Source organism: Salvelinus namaycush, unplaced genomic scaffold (assembly GCF_016432855.1).
Source record: "Salvelinus namaycush isolate Seneca unplaced genomic scaffold, SaNama_1.0 Scaffold400, whole genome shotgun sequence".
Classification (NCBI taxonomy): domain Eukaryota; kingdom Metazoa; phylum Chordata; class Actinopteri; order Salmoniformes; family Salmonidae; genus Salvelinus; species Salvelinus namaycush.
Window position 1 is genome coordinate 86,457 of NW_024061009.1, and position 20,882 is coordinate 107,338.

Genomic DNA, 20,882 nt, shown 5'->3' on the forward strand with positions numbered 1-20,882 from the left:
TCCTACTGCCTGTAAACACAGTCCAGTTCAAAGTGAATGATGGCAGGGCCTACTGCCTGTAAACACACAGTCCAGTTCAGTGTGAATGATGGCAGGTCCTACTGCCTGTAAACACACAGTCCAGTTCAAAGTGAATGATGGCAGGTCCTACTGCCTGTAAACACACAGTCCAGTTCAGTGTGAATGATGGCAGGTCCTACTGCCTGTAAACACACAGTCCAGTTCAGTGTGAATGATGGCAGGTCCTACTGCCTGTAAACACACAGTCCAGTTCAGTGTGAATGATGGCAGCTCCTACTGCCTGTAAACACACAGTCCAGTTCAGTATGAATGATGGCAGGTCCTACTGCCTGTAAACACACAGTCCAGTTCAAAGTGAATGATGGCAGGTCCTACTGCCTGTAAACACACAGTCCAGTTCAGTGTGAATGATGGCAGGCCCTACTGCCTGTAAACACACAGTCCGGTTCAGTGTGAATGATGGCAGGTCCTACTGCCTGTAAACACACAGTCCAGTTCAGTGTGAATGATGGCAGGTCCTACTGCCTGTAAACACAGTCCAGTTCAAAGTGAATGATGGCAGGTCCTACTGCCTGTAAACACAGTCCAGTTCAAAGTGAATGATGGCAGGTCCTACTGTCTGTAAACACACACTCCAGTTCAGTGTGAATGATGGCAGGTCCTACTGCCTGTAAACACAGTCCAGTTCAAAGTGAATGATGGCAGGGCCTACTGCCTGTAAACACACAGTCCAGTTCAGTGTGAATGATGGCAGGTCCTACTGCCTGTAAACACACAGTCCAGTTCAAAGTGAATGATGGCAGGTCCTACTGCCTGTAAACACACAGTCCAGTTCAGTGTGAATGATGGCAGGTCCTACTGCCTGTAAACACACAGTCCAGTTCAGTGTGAATGATGGCAGGTCCTACTGCCTGTAAACACACAGTCCAGTTCAGTGTGAATGATGGCAGGTCCTACTGCCTGTAAACACAGTCCAGTTCAAAGTGAATGATGGCAGCTCCTACTGCCTGTAAACACACAGTCCAGTTCAGTATGAATGATGGCAGGTCCTACTGCCTGTAAACACAGTCCAGTTCAAAGTGAATGATGGCAGGTCCTACTGCCTGTAAACACACAGTCCAGTTCAAAGTGAATGATGGCAGGTCCTACTGCCTGTAAACACAGTCCAGTTTAAAGTGTATGATGGCAGGTCCTACTGCCTGTAAACACACAGTCCAGTTAAGTGTGAATGATGGCAGGTCCTACTGCCTGTAAACACAGTCCAGTTCAAAGTGAATGATGGCAGGTCCTACTGTCTGTAAACACACAGTCCAGTTCAACGTGAATGATGGCAGGTCCTACTGCCTGTAAACACACAGTCCAGTTCAAAGTGAATGATGGCAGGTCCTACTGCCTGTAAACACACAGTCCAGTTCAGTGTGAATGATGGCAGGCCCTACTGCCTGTAAACACACAGTCCGGTTCAGTGTGAATGATGGCAGGTCCTACTGCCTGTAAACACACAGTCCAGTTCAGTGTGAATGATGGCAGGTCCTACTGCCTGTAAACACAGTCCAGTTCAAAGTGAATGATGGCAGGTCCTACTGTCTGTAAACACACACTCCAGTTCAGTGTGAATGATGGCAGGTCCTACTGCCTGTAAACACAGTCCAGTTCAAAGTGAATGATGGCAGGGCCTACTGCCTGTAAACACACAGTCCAGTTCAGTGTGAATGATGGCAGGTCCTACTGCCTGTAAACACACAGTCCAGTTCAAAGTGAATGATGGCAGGTCCTACTGCCTGTAAACACACAGTCCAGTTCAGTGTGAATGATGGCAGGTCCTACTGCCTGTAAACACACAGTCCAGTTCAGTGTGAATGATGGCAGGTCCTACTGCCTGTAAACACACAGTCCAGTTCAGTGTGAATGATGGCAGCTCCTACTGCCTGTAAACACACAGTCCAGTTCAGTATGAATGATGGCAGGTCCTACTGCCTGTAAACACACAGTCCAGTTCAGTGTGAATGATGGCAGGTCCTACTGCCTGTAAACACACAGTCCAGTTCAGTGTGAATGATGGCAGGTCCTACTGCCTGTAAACACAGTCCAGTTCAAAGTGAATGATGGCAGGTCCTACTGTCTGTAAACACACAGTCCAGTTCAAAGTGAATGATGGCAGGTCCTACTGCCTGTAAACACAGTCCAGTTTAAAGTGTATGATGGCAGGTCCTACTGCCTGTAAACACACAGTCCAGTTCAGTGTGAATGATGGCAGGTCCTACTGCCTGTAAACACAGTCCAGTTTAAAGTGTATGATGGCAGGTCCTACTGTCTGTAAACACACAGTCCAGTTCAACGTGAATGATGGCAGGTCCTACTGCCTGTAAACACACAGTCCAGTTCAAAGTGAATGATGGCAGGTCCTACTGCCTGTAAACACACAGTCCAGTTCAGTGTGAATGATGGCAGGTCCTACTGCCTGTAAACACACAGTCCGGTTCAGTGTGAATGATGGCAGGTCCTACTGCCTGTAAACACACAGTCCAGTTCAGTGTGAATGATGGCAGGTCCTACTGCCTGTAAACACACAGTCCAGTTCAAAGTGAATGATGGCAGGTCCTACTGCCTGTAAACACAGTCCAGTTCAAAGTGAATGATGGCAGGTCCTACTGCCTGTAAACACAGTCCAGTTCAAAGTGAATGATGGCAGGGCCTACTGCCTGTAAACACACAGTCCAGTTCAGTGTGAATGATGGCAGGTCCTACTGCCTGTAAACACACAGTCCAGTTCAAAGTGAATGATGGCAGGTCCTACTGCCTGTAAACACACAGTCCAGTTCAGTGTGAATGATGGCAGGTCCTACTGCCTGTAAACACACAGTCCAGTTCAGTGTGAATGATGGCAGGTCCTACTGCCTGTAAACACAGTCCAGTTCAAAGTGAATGATGGCAGCTCCTACTGTCTGTAAACACACAGTCCAGTTCAACGTGAATGATGGCAGGTCCTACTGCCTGTAAACACACAGTCCAGTTCAACGTGAATGATGGCAGGTCCTACTGCCTGTAAACACACAGTCCAGTTCAAAGTGAATGATGGCAGGTCCTACTGCCTGTAAACACACAGTCCAGTTCAGTGTGAATGATGGCAGGTCCTACTGCCTGTAAACACACAGTCCGGTTCAGTGTGAATGATGGCAGGTCCTACTGCATGTAAACACACAGTCCAGTTCAAAGTGAATGATGGCAGGTCCTACTGCCTGTAAACACACAGTCCAGTTCAAAGTGAATGATGGCAGGTCCTACTGCCTGTAAACACAGTCCAGTTCAAAGTGAATGATGGCAGGTCCTACTGCCTGTAAACACAGTCCAGTTTAAAGTGTATGATGGCAGGTCCTACTGCCTGTAAACACACAGTCCAGTTCAGTGTGAATGATGGCAGGTCCTACTGCCTGTAAACACAGTCCAGTTCAAAGTGAATGATGGCAGGTCCTACTGTCTGTAAACACACAGTCCAGTTCAACGTGAATGATGGCAGGTCCTACTGCCTGTAAACACACAGTCCAGTTCAAAGTGAATGATGGCAGGTCCTACTGCCTGTAAACACACAGTCCAGTTCAGTGTGAATGATGGCAGGTCCTACTGCCTGTAAACACACAGTCCAGTTCAGTGTGAATGATGGCAGGCCCTACTGCCTGTAAACACACAGTCCGGTTCAGTGTGAATGATGGCAGGTCCTACTGCCTGTAAACACACAGTCCGGTTCAGTGTGAATGATGGCAGGTCCTACTGCCTGTAAACACACAGTCCAGTTCAGTGTGAATGATGGCAGGTCCTACTGCCTGTAAACACAGTCCAGTTCAAAGTGAATGATGGCAGGTCCTACTGCCTGTAAACACAGTCCAGTTCAAAGTGAATGATGGCAGGTCCTACTGTCTGTAAACACACACTCCAGTTCAGTGTGAATGATGGCAGGTCCTACTGCCTGTAAACACAGTCCAGTTCAAAGTGAATGATGGCAGGGCCTACTGCCTGTAAACACACAGTCCAGTTCAGTGTGAATGATGGCAGGTCCTACTGCCTGTAAACACACAGTCCAGTTCAAAGTGAATGATGGCAGGTCCTACTGCCTGTAAACACACAGTCCAGTTCAGTGTGAATGATGGCAGGTCCTACTGCCTGTAAACACACAGTCCAGTTCAGTGTGAATGATGGCAGGTCCTACTGCCTGTAAACACACAGTCCAGTTCAGTGTGAATGATGGCAGCTCCTACTGCCTGTAAACACACAGTCCAGTTCAGTATGAATGATGGCAGGTCCTACTGCCTGTAAACACACAGTCCAGTTCAGTGTGAATGATGGCAGGTCCTACTGCCTGTAAACACACAGTCCAGTTCAGTTTGAATGATGGCAGGTCCTACTGCCTGTAAACACAGTCCAGTTCAAAGTGAATGATGGCAGCTCCTACTGCCTGTAAACACACAGTCCAGTTCAGTGTGAATGATGGCAGGTCCTACTGCCTGTAAACACACAGTCCAGTTCAGTGTGAATGATGGCAGGTCCTACTGCCTGTAAACACACAGTCCAGTTCAGTGTGAATGATGGCAGGTCCTACTGCCTGTAAACACAGTCCAGTTCAAAGTGAATGATGGCAGCTCCTACTGCCTGTAAACACACAGTCCAGTTCAGTGTGAATGATGGCAGGTCCTACTGCCTGTAAACACACAGTCCAGTTCAAAGTGAATGATGGCAGGTCCTACTGCCTGTAAACACACAGTCCAGTTCAGTGTGAATGATGGCAGGTCCTACTGCCTGTAAACACACAGTCCAGTTCAGTGTGAATGATGGCAGGTCCTACTGCCTGTAAACACACAGTCCAGTTCAGTGTGAATGATGGCAGCTCCTACTGCCTGTAAACACACAGTCCAGTTCAGTATGAATGATGGCAGGTCCTACTGCCTGTAAACACACAGTCCAGTTCAGTGTGAATGATGGCAGGTCCTACTGCCTGTAAACACACAGTCCAGTTCAGTGTGAATGATGGCAGGTCCTACTGCCTGTAAACACAGTCCAGTTCAAAGTGAATGATGGCAGGTCCTACTGTCTGTAAACAAACAGTCCAGTTCAAAGTGAATGATGGCAGGTCCTACTGCCTGTAAACACAGTCCAGTTTAAAGTGTATGATGGCAGGTCCTACTGCCTGTAAACACACAGTCCAGTTCAGTGTGAATGATGGCAGGTCCTACTGCCTGTAAACACAGTCCAGTTCAAAGTGAATGATGGCAGGTCCTACTGTCTGTAAACACACAGTCCAGTTCAACGTGAATGATGGCAGGTCCTACTGCCTGTAAACACACAGTCCAGTTCAAAGTGAATGATGGCAGGTCCTACTGCCTGTAAACACACAGTCCAGTTCAGTGTGAATGATGGCAGGTCCTACTGCCTGTAAACACACAGTCCAGTTCAGTGTGAATGATGGCAGGTCCTACTGCCTGTAAACACAGTCCAGTTCAAAGTGAATGATGGCAGGCCCTACTGCCTGTAAACACACAGTCCAGTTCAAAGTGAATGATGGCAGGTCCTACTGCCTGTAAACACACAGTCCAGTTCAAAGTGAATGATGGCAGGCCCTACTGCCTGTAAACACAGTCCAGTTCAAAGTGAATGATGGCAGGCCCTACTGCCTGTAAACACACAGTCCAGTTCAAAGTGAATGATGGCAGGCCCTACTGCCTGTAAACACACAGTCCAGTTCAGTGTGAATGATGGCAGCAGGCCTGTGTGGCAAATGGCTTATTTGCATATAGGCCTACTGTATCACCGATTGGCTATGGCACTCCGGTCTGTGTAGTCTAGACAAAAGGTTTTATTTTCTGCAGTGTCTATTAATTGTTCAAATGCACAGCTGCTTTCCAACTATATATTTCTATAGAATTTTCACAAATGCCTTCCTCTACGTCATTCCCAAACATTGTAATAAAGTGGGAATATCTGAAAGTGATCATATCTATGTGTATATCAGTCAATTTAGACCATACAGGGCCATACGAGACCATACGGGGCCATACGAGGCAATACGAGACCATACGGGGCCATACGAGACCATACAGGGCCATACGAGACCATACGGGGCCATACGAGACCATACGGGGCCATACGGGGCCATACGGGGCCATACGAGGCCATACGGGGCCATACGGGGCCATACGAGACCATACGAGACCATACGGGGCCATACGAGACCATACGGGGCCATACGAGACCATACGGGGCCATACGGGGCCATACAAGGCCATACGGGGCCATACGAGACCATACGAGACCATACGGGGCCATACGGGGCCATACGAGACCATACGAGACCATACGGGGCCATACGAGACCATACGAAACCATACGAGGCCATACGGGGCCATACGAGACCATACGGGGCCATACGAGACCATACGAGACCATACGGGACCATACGAGACCATACGAGACCATACGGGGCCATACGAGACCATACGAGACCATACGGGGCCATACGGGGCCATACGGGGCCATACGAGACCATACGGGGCCATACGAGACCATACGGGGCCATACGAGACCATACGGGGCCATACGAGGCCATACGAGACCATACGGGGCCATACGGGTCCATACGGGGCCATACGGGGCCATACAGACATACTTTTAGGCCTAATAGGCTATACATCCTCTGTCTTTCTAAGTAACCTATTTATAATTCACAACTTGTACAGTTGCATCTCAACACGGCTCTTAATTTTGATATGATGTCCAGTTCTATTAGATATGCAAATGATGCATCACACCCCACTGCACCTTGTATGATAAAACACCTCCCCTTTCAACCTGCACCAACTTCCCTGCAAATATATGGAAATGTCTACATTTTCCTACATTAGCATTTTGATGGAGTAGGATACTGGATTGTGATTAATTTGCCTCCGGTTGCATGTACAAACACACTGCCCACAACACTGTCCTCCCGCCATCTCGCTCTTCTCTCCTCTCTCCATCTCTCTCGTATTGACGTGCTGTGAAATCCTACAGCCATACACCTGTGTCTGCAAAACACATCCCCCATCATGTGACTGTTAGGCACACACACACACACACACACACACACACACACACACACACACACACACACACACACACACACACACACACACACACACACACTCCCTCCACACAAACTCTTACCAAACCTCATAAAAAAACAGTGACCCATCCAAATAAATAATGCATTTCAATCACACATGTCCCCCAAGCAGAGAGAACAGCCTGAGGTAGAGAATGTAGCTCCTCTCAGTCATTGAAGACCTGATTCCTTCCCCTGCACGGTGTGGTAATGAATTATCCACAGCCGTAGTTTTGAGGAGATGACCCTCTTTATCCTAATAATAATGGCAGGACAGTAATGAAGCAGCTTGATTCATTCATTTGCCTTCCCAGACGGACCGAGGGGAGCCTCTCTCTCTCTCTCTTCCCCCTCTCTCTCTTCCCCCTCTCTCTGTTCCCCCTCTCTCTGTTTATCTATAGCTCTATTCCTCTCTCTCTTCCCCCTCTCTTCCCTCTCTCTCTTCCCCCTCTCTCTGTTTATTTATAGCTCTATTCCTCTCTACCCCTCTCTGTTCATCTATAGTTATATTCATCTCTACTCTCTCTCTCTGTTCATCTATAGTTATATTAACTTCTCTTCCCCCTCTCTGTTCATCTATAGTTATATTCATCTCTTCCCCCTTTCTCTCTTCTCTCTCTCTCTTCCCCCTCTCTCTGTTTATCTATAGCTCTATTCCTCTCTCTTCCCCCCTCTCTCTCTTCTCTCTCTCTGTTAATCTCTATCGCTATGCCTCTCTTCCCCCTCTCTCTGTTCATCTCTAGATCTATGCCTCTCTCTTCCCTCTCTCTCTGTTCATCTCTAGCTCTGCCTCTCTTCCCCCTCTCTCCTTTCATCTCTAGCTCTATGCCTCTCTTCCCCCTCTCTCTCTGTTCATCTCTAGATCTATGCCTCTCTCTTCCTCCTCTCTCTGTTCATCTCTAGCTCTATGCCTCTCTCTTCCTCCTCTCTCTGTTCATCTATAGTTCTATTCATCTCTCCTCCCCCTCTCTCTGTCTATCATTAGCTCTCTTGCCCCCCTCCCTTAACCCCACCCCTCTCTGTTTATTGCTAGTTATCTTGCCCACCCCTCCCCCACTATCTCGCTCTCTCTCTCGCTCTCTCTCTCTGTCTATCATTAGTGTTCTCTCTCGCTCTCTCTCTCTCCCTCTATCATTAGTGTTCTCTCTCTCTCTCTCCCTCTATCATTAGTGTTCTCGCTCTCTCTCTCTCCCTCTATCATTAGTGTTCTCTCTCTCTCTGTCTCACTCTCTCTCTCTGTCTCACTCTTGCATTCCCTGATTATCGCTGGCTCTGTTTCCCTCCATCTCTCTCCCTCTGTTTATCTCTAGCTGCCTTGGCTGTGCCTCTCTCTCTCTCCCACCCCTCCCCCCTCTCTGGCTATGCCTCTCTCTCTCTCCCTCCCCTCTCTCTGGCTGTGCCTCTCTCTCTCCCATCCCCCACTCTTTATCTTTGCCCTGCCTACCCTATCCCAGCTCCCTCTCCCTCCCTTTCTCTCTTCTCTCCCTCACTCTACACACACCTCCCTCACTCAATTCAATCTCTCTCTTCTCTCCCTCACTCTACCCACTCCCTCCTGCTCTCCTCTCTCTCACTCAATTCAATCTCTATCTTCTCTCCCTCACTCTACCCACTACCTCCCTCCCTCACTCTACCCACTCCCACCCTCTCTCCCTCACTCAATTCAATTCACTCTTTCTTCCCTCCCTCTGTCCTCTCCCTCACTCTACCCATGCCCTCCCTTCCTCCCCCTCTCCCTCCCCCTCTCGCTCCTCTACCTCCCCTCTCCAGTCTGTGCAGCAGCCTGTTCTCCTGTTGAAGGCCTGTAATGTCCTAACTCTTATCAGTACATGTTGTTGGCCTCCAGTTACTCCAGCTCCCCTCTGTAAAGACTGGTTAAGGTAGCAACTGAGGACCCGAGCGGCTCTGCTCATTAACTAGGCCACATTCATGTTTGTCGAACTCTAAACTCTTCATCACCACCACCATCATCCTCTGCCAGGGAGCCATGCCTCTGTGTTCATTATGGATATCAATGTGGCACGCATACATTATACATGATTTTAATCACCATATTCTTGGGAAATAATGTAGGACTATTTCAAATTTTATGAGCATCCCATAAATAGTAAAGATTCCTTTCTGAGACTTTCTCCTTTGAATGTTTCTTTGAAAGTCATGAGTTGGGAGGGGAGGGGGAGATATTTTTGATTGAAAATACGGAGGTGTCATTTTGTTTTTGTGGATTCGGGGCCTTGTAGACCCATATAGCCTTCCTCAGTGCGGATTGTTGAAAGTACATTGAGTACGATTCCTGAAATGGCAGGTCTCTAAACTCTCTGGTCAAACAAGATGGCTGCCCCCCACCACATCTGCCACAACAGAGCCCTGAGAATGTGGCAGATGTGTGAACAGGTTTAAGAGGCTTCTGAAAGCACCTTAACTCAGCTCTTTAAGGGCCAAGGAGGAATTTATATTGGAATGCACAATGTTGGCGTTACACAACTTCCTGTGTTTTGTTTTCATTAACATGGATATTTTCATGACACACCATACAGAACAAGAAGCAGACCCCAGAAGGCTGTGACCACACACACACACACACACACACACACACACACACACACACACACACACACACACACACACACACACACACACACACACACACACACACACACAAATATACAAATTGACCCATCACAATCTTCTGACCAGTCAATACACACCCAATCCCTCAACGCAAACCACCTCTTCACTCAGGAGACAAAACAACACCCCCCCCTCACTACACACAACCTGACCCCCTCACTACACACAACCTGACCCCCTCACTACACACAACCTGACCCCCTCACTACACACAACCTGACCCCCTCACTACACACAACCTGACCCCCTCACTACACACAAGCTGACCCCCTCACTACACACAAGCTGACCCCCTCACTACACACAACCTGACCCCCTCACTACACACAACCTGACCCCCTCACTACACACAACCTGACCCCCTCACTACACACAACCTGACCCCCTCACTACACACAACCTGACCCCCTCACTACACACAACCTGACCCCCTCACTACACACAACCTGACCCCCTCACTACACACAACCTGACCCCCTCACTACACACAACCTGACCCCTTCACTACACACAACCCCCCCTCACTACACACAACCCCCCCACTACACACAACCCAACCCCCCCCCCCCCCCCCCCCCCAAGCCCACTCCTCTTCAATGTGTTCTCCATACATCCCCTCACATAGCAGTGATGGCTGCCAGGCTGGGAACAGCCACCACTCTGAACTAATACCAGGAAGCATGCAGCAGCAGTGTGTGTGTCGCTGCAGCAAGAGCTCTGGAATGTGTCTGCTGTGTAGAGTAGAGAGGATGGCTGCACAGGTCTCTCAGTATAGGGACAATAAAGGTTAGTTATGGCTGTTGGGGAAAGAGAAGACAATTAGTCTGGAAGGTTCAGTTGGCGGGGGGGAGGGGTTGGTATGGCATCCATGGTTACCTTTTACTATGGAGGAGCTGAACGGAGCGGTCTGTTGCCGTGGCGGAGCTGAACGGAGCGGTCTGTTACCGTGGCGGAGCTGAACGGAGCGGTCTGTTACCGTGGCGGAGCTGAACGGAGCGGTCTGTTACCGTGGCGGAGCTGAACGGAGCGGTCTGTTACCGTGGCGGAGCTGAACGGAGCGGTCTGTTACCGTGGCGGAGCTGAACGGAGCGGTCTGTTGCCGTGGCGGAGCTGAACGGAGCGGTCTGTTACCGTGGCGGAGCTGAACGGAGCGGTCTGTTGCCGTGGCGGAGCTGAACGGAGCGGTCTGTTGCCGTGGCGGAGCTGAACGGAGCGGTGTGTTGCCGTGGCGGAGCTGAACGGAGCGGTGTGTTGCCGTGGCGGAGCTGAACGGAGCGGTCTGTTGCCGTGGCGGAGCTGAACGGAGCGGTCTGTTGCCGTGGCGGAGCTGAACGGAGCGGCTGAACGGAGCGGTCTGTTGCCGTGGCGGAGCTGAACGGAGCGGTCTGTTGCCGTGGTGGAGCTGAACGGAGCGGCTGAACGGAGCGGTCTGTTGCCGTGGTGGAGCTGAACGGAGCGGCTGAACGGAGCGGCTGAACGGAGCGGTCTGTTGCCGTGGCGGAGCTGAACGGAGCGGTCTGTTGCCGTGGCGGAGCTGAACGGAGCGGTCTGTTGCCGTGGCGGAGCTGAACGGAGCGGTCTGTTGCCGTGGCGGAGCTGAACGGAGCGGTCTGTTGCCGTGGCGGAGCTGAACGGAGCGGTCTGTTGCCGTGGCGGAGCTGAACGGAGCGGTGTGTTACCGTGGGTGACAGTGAGAGGAGCTAAACCGTTTTGGCTCCTTTCTGTGAGTGAATAGTACCAGATCTCAGGTGTGTGTGTGAGCATGTGTGTATTGTAATGTATAAAACAATGGGAGGATGCCACTGACTAGCTAATAGACTCCAGCTGGTCTTTGCTCCACTGAAGAACTAGAGCGGCTCACATTCTCCCTAACTTATACTGACTCCAGAACAGATTCTCCCTAGCTTATACTGACTCCAGAACAGATTCTCCCTAGCTTATACTGACTCCAGAACACATTCTCCCTAACTTATACTGACTCCAGAACAGATTCTCCCTAGCTTATACTGACTCCAGAACAGATTCTCCCTAGTTTATACTGACTCCAGAACAGATTCTCCCTAGCTTATACTGACTCCAGAACACATTCTCCCTAGCTTATACTGACTCCAGAACACATTCTCCCTAGCTTATACTGACTCCAGAACAGATTCTCCCTAGCTTATAGTTCCCTCTTCTCCTCCTCTTAGCCAGTACTGACTCCAGAACAGATTCTCCCTAGCTTATAGTTCCCTCTCTTCTCCTCCTCTTAGCCAGAACTGACTCCAGAACAGATTCTCCCCAGAAAGAAAAGGTACAAACGTGAGCTCACACTACTTTTACCATAAGAGCTGATCTAGGAACAGTGTTTGCCGTGCTTTGCTGTCAGAAGCAGCCATCCAGTAAAGATCTGATAGATGGAGGGGTGTGTGTGTGTGTGTGTGTGTGTGTGTTAACCCTTTGCCTTTCCACCAGTAACGTAGAAACACACCCCTCACAGATCCCTCCACTCTGCAGCCAATGGCTGGAACAAATCAGATGCTGAAGATTGAGCGGGAGAGAGTGTTGGGGGGGGGTGTGAGGGAAAGAGCGAGAGGGAAGAGAGAATAACAGTCTATTTATAGCCTTGGCACCCGGGAGGTAGAAGACCGTTGTTAGGAACCAACTGCTGCACTCGAGGATCACATAGATGTTTGTATTCTTTCTACCATCTAGTATTGTAGCAGACTGGGGGCTGTGGTAAATCCACCTCACACCCCTTCTCATCTCTAATGGCACCCCAGGTGGTGGAAAGACAACCACAGACCCATTTTGACAGACAGACAGGCGGTGGAAAACAGATTGTTCTCTGTTAATGCAGATGAGTTGGGGAACCTGGTGGTTGGGCCTTGGGAATCGTCTGGTGGGGGGGTTATTCTTGGTTGGTCCCTCTCCCCTCCCCTCCCCCATCATCCTAAACGGAAAGTAATTACCGCCGTCAAGAGACACCCCTCATATTACTCTGTGATCATTTACCTCGTGTGTGTGGGTGTGTGGGTGGAATCAAAAGGAAGCCAATTAAGCTGTTGTCAGTATAGTTGCAGCCTGATGCCTTTCAGTGTGATTGGCCCTGAATGATCTGCTTTACCCTGTCCAGTCCATCAGGTAACTACACTGAACAAAAATATGAATGTGTTGGTCCCATGTTTCATGAGCTGAAATAAAAGATCCCAGAAATGTTCCATATGCTCAAAAAGCTTATTTCTGTAAGATGTTGTGCACAGATTTGTTTACATCCCTGTTAGTGAGCATTTCAAGATAATCCATCCATCTGACAGGTGTGGCATATCAAGAAACTGATTAAACAGCATGATCATTACACAGGTGCACCTTGTGCTGGGGACAAAAGACCACTCTAAAATGTGCAGTGTCACAATGCCACAGATGTCTCATGTTTTGAGGGAGCGTGTATTTGGCATGCTGACTGCAGGAATGTTCCCCAGAGCTGTTGCCAGACAATTGAATGTTAATTTCTCTAATATAAGCCACCTCCAACTTCTTTTTTAGAGAATTTGACAGTACGTCAGAACCGCAGACCCACGTGTATGGTGTCGTGGAGGTGAGCAGTTTGCTGATGTCAACCTTGTGAACAGAGTGGTGGGGTTATGGTATGGGGCAGGCATGAGCTACGGACAACGAACACAATTGCATTTGATCAATAGCCGTTTTAATGCACAGAGATGAGCGAGACGAGAACCTGAGGCCCGTTGTCGTGCCGTTCATTCGCCTCCATCACCTCACGTTTCAGCATGATAATGCACAGCCCCATGTCACAAGGATCTGTACACAATTCCTGGAAGCTGAAAATGTCCCAGTTCTTCCATGGCCTGCATACTCACCAGACATGTCACCCATTGAGCATGTTTGGGATGCTCTGGATCAACGTGTATGACAGCGTGTACAATATCCAGCTACTTCGCATAGCCATTGAAGAGGAGTGGGACAACATGCCACAGGCCACAATCAACAGCCTGATCAACTGCGAAGGAGATGTCACGATGCATGAGACAAATGGTGGCCACACCAGATACTGACTGGTTCTGATCCACGCAACTACTTAAATATATATGTATTTTTAAAGGTGTCTGTGACCAAGAGATGCATATCTGTGTTCCCAGTCATGTCAAATCCATGGATTATAGCCTGAATGAATGTATTTCTTTATATGAGGTGTATCTCAGTAAGGTGCTGTTGTTCCTTCTGGTCCAGTCAGTCAGGTAACTCTCTGTGTACACGTTCTATCACACTGGAAGTCATCAGGGGACGTTGATGACAGGTAGCCTCCCTTTGACAGTAAATCCATTTCAACCTCCTTCAACATAAAACGTCTATCCTCAGGTGAATGCGGCTCCCACCTGGCATCAACCACCTGTTTATGATTTGGATGAGCAGCTTTCAACTGCTGTGATGCAAGGAGATGCTGCAGCCTGGCTCTCTGGCCAAGACGTTCTGTTGGTACATCCTGCAAGGAGATGCTGCAGCCTGGCTCTCTGGCCAAGACGTTCTGTTGGTACGTCCTGCAAAGGAGATGCTGCAGCCTGGCTCTCTGGCCAAGATGTTCTGTTGGTACATCCTGCCAGGAGATGCTGCAGCCTGGCTCTCTGGCCAAGACGTTCTGTTGGTACGTCCTGCAAGGAGATGCTGCAGCCTGGCTCTCTGGCCAAGACGTTCTGTTGGTACATCCTGCAAGGAGATGCTGCAGCCTGGCTCTCTGGCCAAGATGTTCTGTTGGTACATCCTGCCAGGAGATGCTGCAGCCTGGCTCTCTGGCCAAGATGTTCTGTTGGTACATCCTGCCAGGAGATGCTGCAGCCTGGCTCTCTGGCCAAGACGTTCTGTTGGTACATCCTGCCAGGAGATGCTGCAGCCTGGCTCTCTGGCCAAGACGTTCTGTTGGTACATCCTGCCAGGAGATGCTGCAGCCTGGCTCTCTGGCCAAGACGTTCTGTTGGTACATCCTGCCAGGAGATGCTGCAGCCTGGCTCTCTGGCCAAGATGTTCTGTTGGTACATCCTGCCAGGAGATGCTGCAGCCTGGCTCTCTGGCCAAGACGTTCTGTTGGTACATCCTGCCAGGAGATGCTGCAGCCTGGCTCTCTGGCCAAGATGTTCTGTTGGTACATCCTGCCAGGAGATGCTGCAGCCTGGCTCTCTGGCCAAGACGTTCTGTTGGTACATCCTGCCAGGAGATGCTGCAGCCTGGCTCTCTGGCCAAGACGTTCTGTTGGTACATCCTGCAAGGAGGAGATCCCATCAGTTAGGAAGGGCGAACTGAACACACGCTCACCAGACACACACACACATATTCACCAGTCACACACACTCACCAGTCTCTCACACACACTCACCAGACACACACCAGTTACTGTCATATGCAAACCCTACTTCTGCGCGCACACACACACACACACACGACAAGTCCTTTGTGCGGTCATCTACAGTGACATCATCGGTCTCACAACTCTGTCCCTCAGCACAAAGACTCTGACTGGACGGCTTACAGCTGAACTACAGCCTGGGACCGTACTAACCCCACAGTCTGTCTTCATACAGGGCTGTTTCTCCCAGTCCGTAAGCCCCCCAGGCATATACAGGGCTGTTTCTCCCAGTCCGTAAGCTCCCCAGACATATACAGGGCTGTTTCTCCCACTCCGTAAGCCCTCCAGGCATATACAGGCTGTTTCTCCCAGTCCGTAAGCCCCCCAGGTATATACAGGCTGTTTCTCCCAGTCCGTAAGCCCCCCAGGCATATACAGGGCTGTTTCTCCCAGTCCGTAAGCCCCCCAGGCATATACAGGGCTGTTTCTCCCAGTCCGTAAGCCCCCCAGACATATACAGGGCTGTTTCTCCCAGTCCGTAAGCTCCCCAGGCATATACAGGCTGTTTCTCCCAGTCCGTAAGCTCCCCAGGCATATACAGGGCTGTTTCTCCCAGTCCGTAAGCCCCCCAGGCATATACAGGGCTGTTTCTCCCAGTCCGTAAGCCCCCCAGGCATATACAGGGCTGTTTCTCCCAGTCCGTAAGCCCCCCAGGCATATACAGGGCTGTTTCTCCCAGTCCGTAAGCCCCCCAGGCATATACAGGGCTGTTTCTCCCAGTCCGTAAGCCCCCCAGGCATATACAGGGCTGTTTCTCCCAGTCCGTAAGCCCCCCAGGCATATACAGGGCTGTTTCTCCCAGTCCGTAAGCCCCCCAGGCATATACAGGCTGTTTCTCCCAGTCCGTAAGCCCCCCAGGCATATACAGGCTGTTTCTCCCAGTCCGTAAGCCCCCCAGGCATATACAGGCTGTTTCTCCCAGTCCGTAAGCTCCCCAGACATATACAGGGCTGTTTCTCCCAGTCCGTAAGCTCCCCAGACATACAGGGCTGTTTCTCCCAGTCCGTAAGCCCTCCAGACATATACAGGGCTGTTTCTCCCAGTCCGTAAGCCCCCCAGGCATATACAGGCTGTTTCTCCCAGTCCGTAAGCCCCCCAGGCATATACAGGGCTGTTTCTCCCAGTCCGTAAGCCCCCCAGGTATATACAGGGCTGTTTCTCCCAGTCCGTAAGCCCCCCAGGCATATACAGGGCTGTTTCTCCCAGTCCGTAAGCCCCCCAGGCATATACAGGGCTGTTTCTCCCAGTCCGTAAGCCCCCCAGGCATATACAGGGCTGTTTCTCCCAGTCCGTAAGCCCCCCAGGCATATACAGGGCTGTTTCTCCCACTCCGTAAGCCCCCCAGGCAGCACTTCAGAGCCCCACTATTCCCCTACACTACTTCACCAAGCCCAAGGCTGTACCAGGACCCAGTTTGTTGAGGAGATGAATGGCGACAAGACAAAACAGTCTTTTGATCTGTGTTTTTCTTAGGATCTCTGCACGTACGAGGTTCAAACTGTACTGTCACCCTACCAATTGACTATATTACACGTTCCGTCTTGCTGAAGCCCCCATTTCTACTGGCGTCGATGACAAGATAGCACACCCGTCCTTTTCTCAGAGCATTCCTGGTAGCCAGTTTTGTTTTGTGAAGTCTGTCTGGAGGATAACTGGTGTGAAGAACAATCCTCCCTGCTGTTTGGTTGTGGGTAGAGGACCCTGTATTGTGTTGTGGGTAGAGGACCCTGTATTGTGTTGTGGGTAGAGGACCCTGTATTGTGTTGTGGGTAGAGGACCCTGTATTGTGTTGTGGGTAGAGGACCCTGTATTGTGTTGTGGGAAGAGGACCCTGTATTGTGTTGTGGGTAGAGGACCCTGTATTGTGTTGTGGGTAGAGGACCCTGTATTGTGTTGTGGGTAGAGGACCCTGTATTGTGTTGTGGGTAGAGGACCCTGTATTGTGTTGTGGGTAGAGGACCCTGTATTGTGTTGTGGGCAGATGATCCTGTATTGTGTTGTGGGAAGAGGACCCTGTATTGTGTTGTGGGTAGAGGACCCTGTATTGTGTTGTGGGAAGAGGACCCTGTATTGTGTTGTGGGTAGAGGACCCTGTATTGTGTTGTGGGTAGAGGACCCTGTATTGTGTTGTGGGAAGAGGACCCTGTATTGTGTTGTGGGTAGAGGACCCTGTATTGTGTTGTGGGAAGAGGACCCTGTATTGTGTTGTGGGTAGAGGACCCTGTATTGTGTTGTGGGTAGAGGACCCTGTATTGTGTTGTGGGAAGAGGACCCTGTATTGTGTTGTGGGTAGAGGACCCTGTATTGTGTTGTGCGTAGAGGACCCTGTATTGTGTTGTGGGAAGAGGACCCTGTATTGTGTTGTGGGTAGAGGACCCTGTATTGTGTTGTGGGTAGAGGACCCTGTATTGTGTTGTGGGAAGAGGACCCTGTATTGTGTTGTGGGTAGAGGACCCTGTATTGTGTTGTGCGTAGAGGACCCTGTATTGTGTTGTGGGAAGAGGACCCTGTATTGTGTTGTGGGTATTGGACCCTGTATTGTGTTGTGGGTAGAGGACCCTGTATTGTGTTGTGGGTAGAGGACCCTGTATTGTGTTGTGGGTAGAGGACCCTGTATTGTGTTGTGGGTAGAGGACCCTGTATTGTGTTGTGGGTAGAGGACCCTGTATTGTGTTGTGGGTAGAGGACCCTGTATTGTGTTGTGGGTAGAGGACCCTGTATTGTGTTGTGGGTAGAGGACCCTGTATTGTGTTGTGGGTAGAGGACCCTGTATTGTGTTGTGGGTAGAGGACCCTGTGTTGTGGGTAGAGGACCCTGTATTGTGTTGTGGGTAGAGGACCCTGTATTGTGTTGTGGGAAGAGGACCCTGTATTGTGTTGTGGGTAGAGGACCCTGTATTGTGTTGTGGGTAGAGGACCCTGTATTGTGTTGTGGGAAGAGGACCCTGTATTGTGTTGTGGGTAGAGGACCCTGTATTGTGTTGTGGGTAGAGGACCCTGTATTGTGTTGTGGGAAGAGGACCCTGTATTGTGTTGTGGGTAGAGGACCCTGTATTGTGTTGTGGGTAGAGGACCCTGTATTGTGTTGTGGGTAGAGGACCCTGTATTGTGTTGTGGGTAGAGGACCCTGTATTGTGTTGTGGGTAGAGGACCCTGTATTGTGTTGTGGGTAGAGGACCCTGTATTGTGTTGTGGGTAGAGGACCCTGTATTGTGTTGTGGGTAGAGGACCCTGTATTGTGTTGTGGGTAGAGGACCCTGTATTGTGTTGTGGGTAGAGGACCCTGTATTGTGTTGTGGGTAGAGGACCCTGTGTTGTGGGTAGAGGACCCTGTGTTGTGGGTAGAGGACCCTGTGTTGTGGGTAGAGGACCCTGTGTTGTGGGTAGAGGACCCTGTGTTGTGGGTAGAGGACCCTGTATTGTGTTGTGGGTAGAGGACCCTGTGTTGTGGGTAGAGGACCCTGTATTGTGTGATTGGTTGAGTGAACAGACCTCTCACTGAAAAGGGACTGGGCCTCTGTTCAATCAATCAAATGTATTTAAAAAGCCCTTTTTACATCAGCAGTTGTCACAAAGTGCTTGTACAGAAACCCAGCCTAAAACCCCAAACAGCAAGCCATGCAGATGTAGAAGCACGGTGGCTAGGAAAAACTCCCTAGAAAGGCGGGAACCTAGGAAGAAACCTAGAGAAGAACCAGGCTCTGAGGGGTGGCCAGTCCTCTTCTGGCTGTGCCGGGTGGAGGTTATAAGAGTACATGGCCATAAAGGCCAGATTGTTCTTCTGATTGTTCACTGTCCTCTACAGTTCCCCTCACTTATCACTAACCAGTACCTCCTCTCTCTGTCTCCGTCTCACTCTCGCTCTCTCGCTTTCTCTCGCTCTCTCTCTCTCGCTCTCTGTTTCTGTCTCACTCTCTCTCTCTCGCTCTCTGTCTCGCTCTTTCTGCAGCATCGGACAACAGCCAGCGGTTTCAGGAAACGTGTTTTGCGTTCGCACTAACGCCGCAGCAAGTCCAACAGATTAGCAGCTCAATGTAAGAGACACTCAAACCCTCTATTCTACCATGTACCCTATACTACCCTCTATCCTACCATGTACCCTATACTACCCTCTACTCTACCATGTACCCTACCAACGTACCCTGCCTACCCTCTATTCTACCATGTACCCTATACTACCATGTACCCTATACTACCCTCTATCCTACCATGTACCCTATTCTACCATGTACCCTATACTACCCTCTACCCTACCATGTACCCTATTCTACCATGTACCCTACCAACGTACCCTGCCTACCCTCTATCCTACCATGTACCCTATACTACCCTCTACCCTACCATGTACCCTATTCTACCATGTACCCTGCCTACCCTCTATCCTACCATGTACCCTATACTACCATGTACCCTATACTACCCTCTACTCTACCATGTACCCTATTCTACCATGTACCCTGCCTCTATCCTACCATGTACCCTATCCTACCATGTACCCTATACTACCCTCTACTCTACCATGTACCCTATTCTACCATGTACCCTGCCTAGCCTCTATCCTACCATGTACCCTATACTACCCTCCACCCTACCATGTACCCTATACTACCATGTACCCTACCAACGTACCCGTCCTACCCTCTACCCTACCATGTACCCTACCAACGTACCATTCCTACCATGTACCCTGTACTACCATGTACCCTTCTACCCTCTACCCTACCATGTACCCTATACTACCATGTACCCTACCAACGTACCCTGCCTACCCTCTACCCTACCATGTACCCTGTACTACAAGGTACCCTACCTACCCTCTACCCTACCAACGTACCCTATACTACCATGTACGCTACCAACCCTCTACACTACCATGTACCCTACCAACGTACCCTCCCTACCCTCTACCCTACCATGTACCCTGTACTACCATGTACACTACCAACCCTCTACACTACCATGTACCCTATACTACCATGTACCCTGCCAACGTACCCTGCCTACCCTCTACACTACCATGTACCCTGTACTACCATGTACCCTATAATACCAACGTACCCTACCCACCCTCTGCTCTACCATATACACTATACTACCATGTACCCTACCAACGTACCCTACCTACCCTCTACCCTACCAACGTACCCTACCTACCCTCTACCCTACCAACGTACCCTGCCTACCCTCTACCCTACCATGTACCCTATACTACCATGTACCCTACCAACGTACCCGATCAGGAATATATATTGATTAGGACCTACATAGTGGTTGTAGTATAGTGGGAGGATATATTGATCAGGATATATATTGATCAGGACCTACATAGTGGTTGTAGTATAGTGGGAGGATATATTGATCAGGATATAATATTGATCAGGATATATATTGATCAGGATATATATTGATCAGGATATATATTGATCAGGACCTACATAGTGGCTGATAGAAACCTACTAGAAGTAGAACAATGAGTTCTATCAACTTACCGTAACTGAACTTGTACTGTGAAGTCACATTTGGTCCCCGAGATGTCCCTGAAAAACACAGACGGACATTAAAGGGTGGGTAGGGTACATTGGTAGTATAGGGTACGTTGGTAGGGTAGAGGGTAGGTAGGGTACGTTGGTAGGGTATCTTGTAGTACAGGGTACATGGTAGGGTAGAGGGTAGGCAGGGTACGTTGGTAGGGTAAAGGGTAAGTATA

At 49.9% G+C, this 20,882-nt stretch overlaps 1 protein-coding gene across 1 annotated transcript in view; it reads left to right on the forward strand.

The window, feature by feature from the left end:
• The window catches only part of LOC120041053 (E3 SUMO-protein ligase PIAS1-like), a 71,295-nt gene that overhangs the window by 50,160 nt on the left and 253 nt on the right, over positions 1-20,882 (forward strand). Inside the window, exon 3 of the mRNA XM_038986019.1 lies at positions 19,125-19,209. Within this exon, the coding sequence (XP_038841947.1) occupies positions 19,125-19,209 (85 nt within the window). The remainder of the gene's footprint in view (positions 1-19,124; positions 19,210-20,882) is intronic.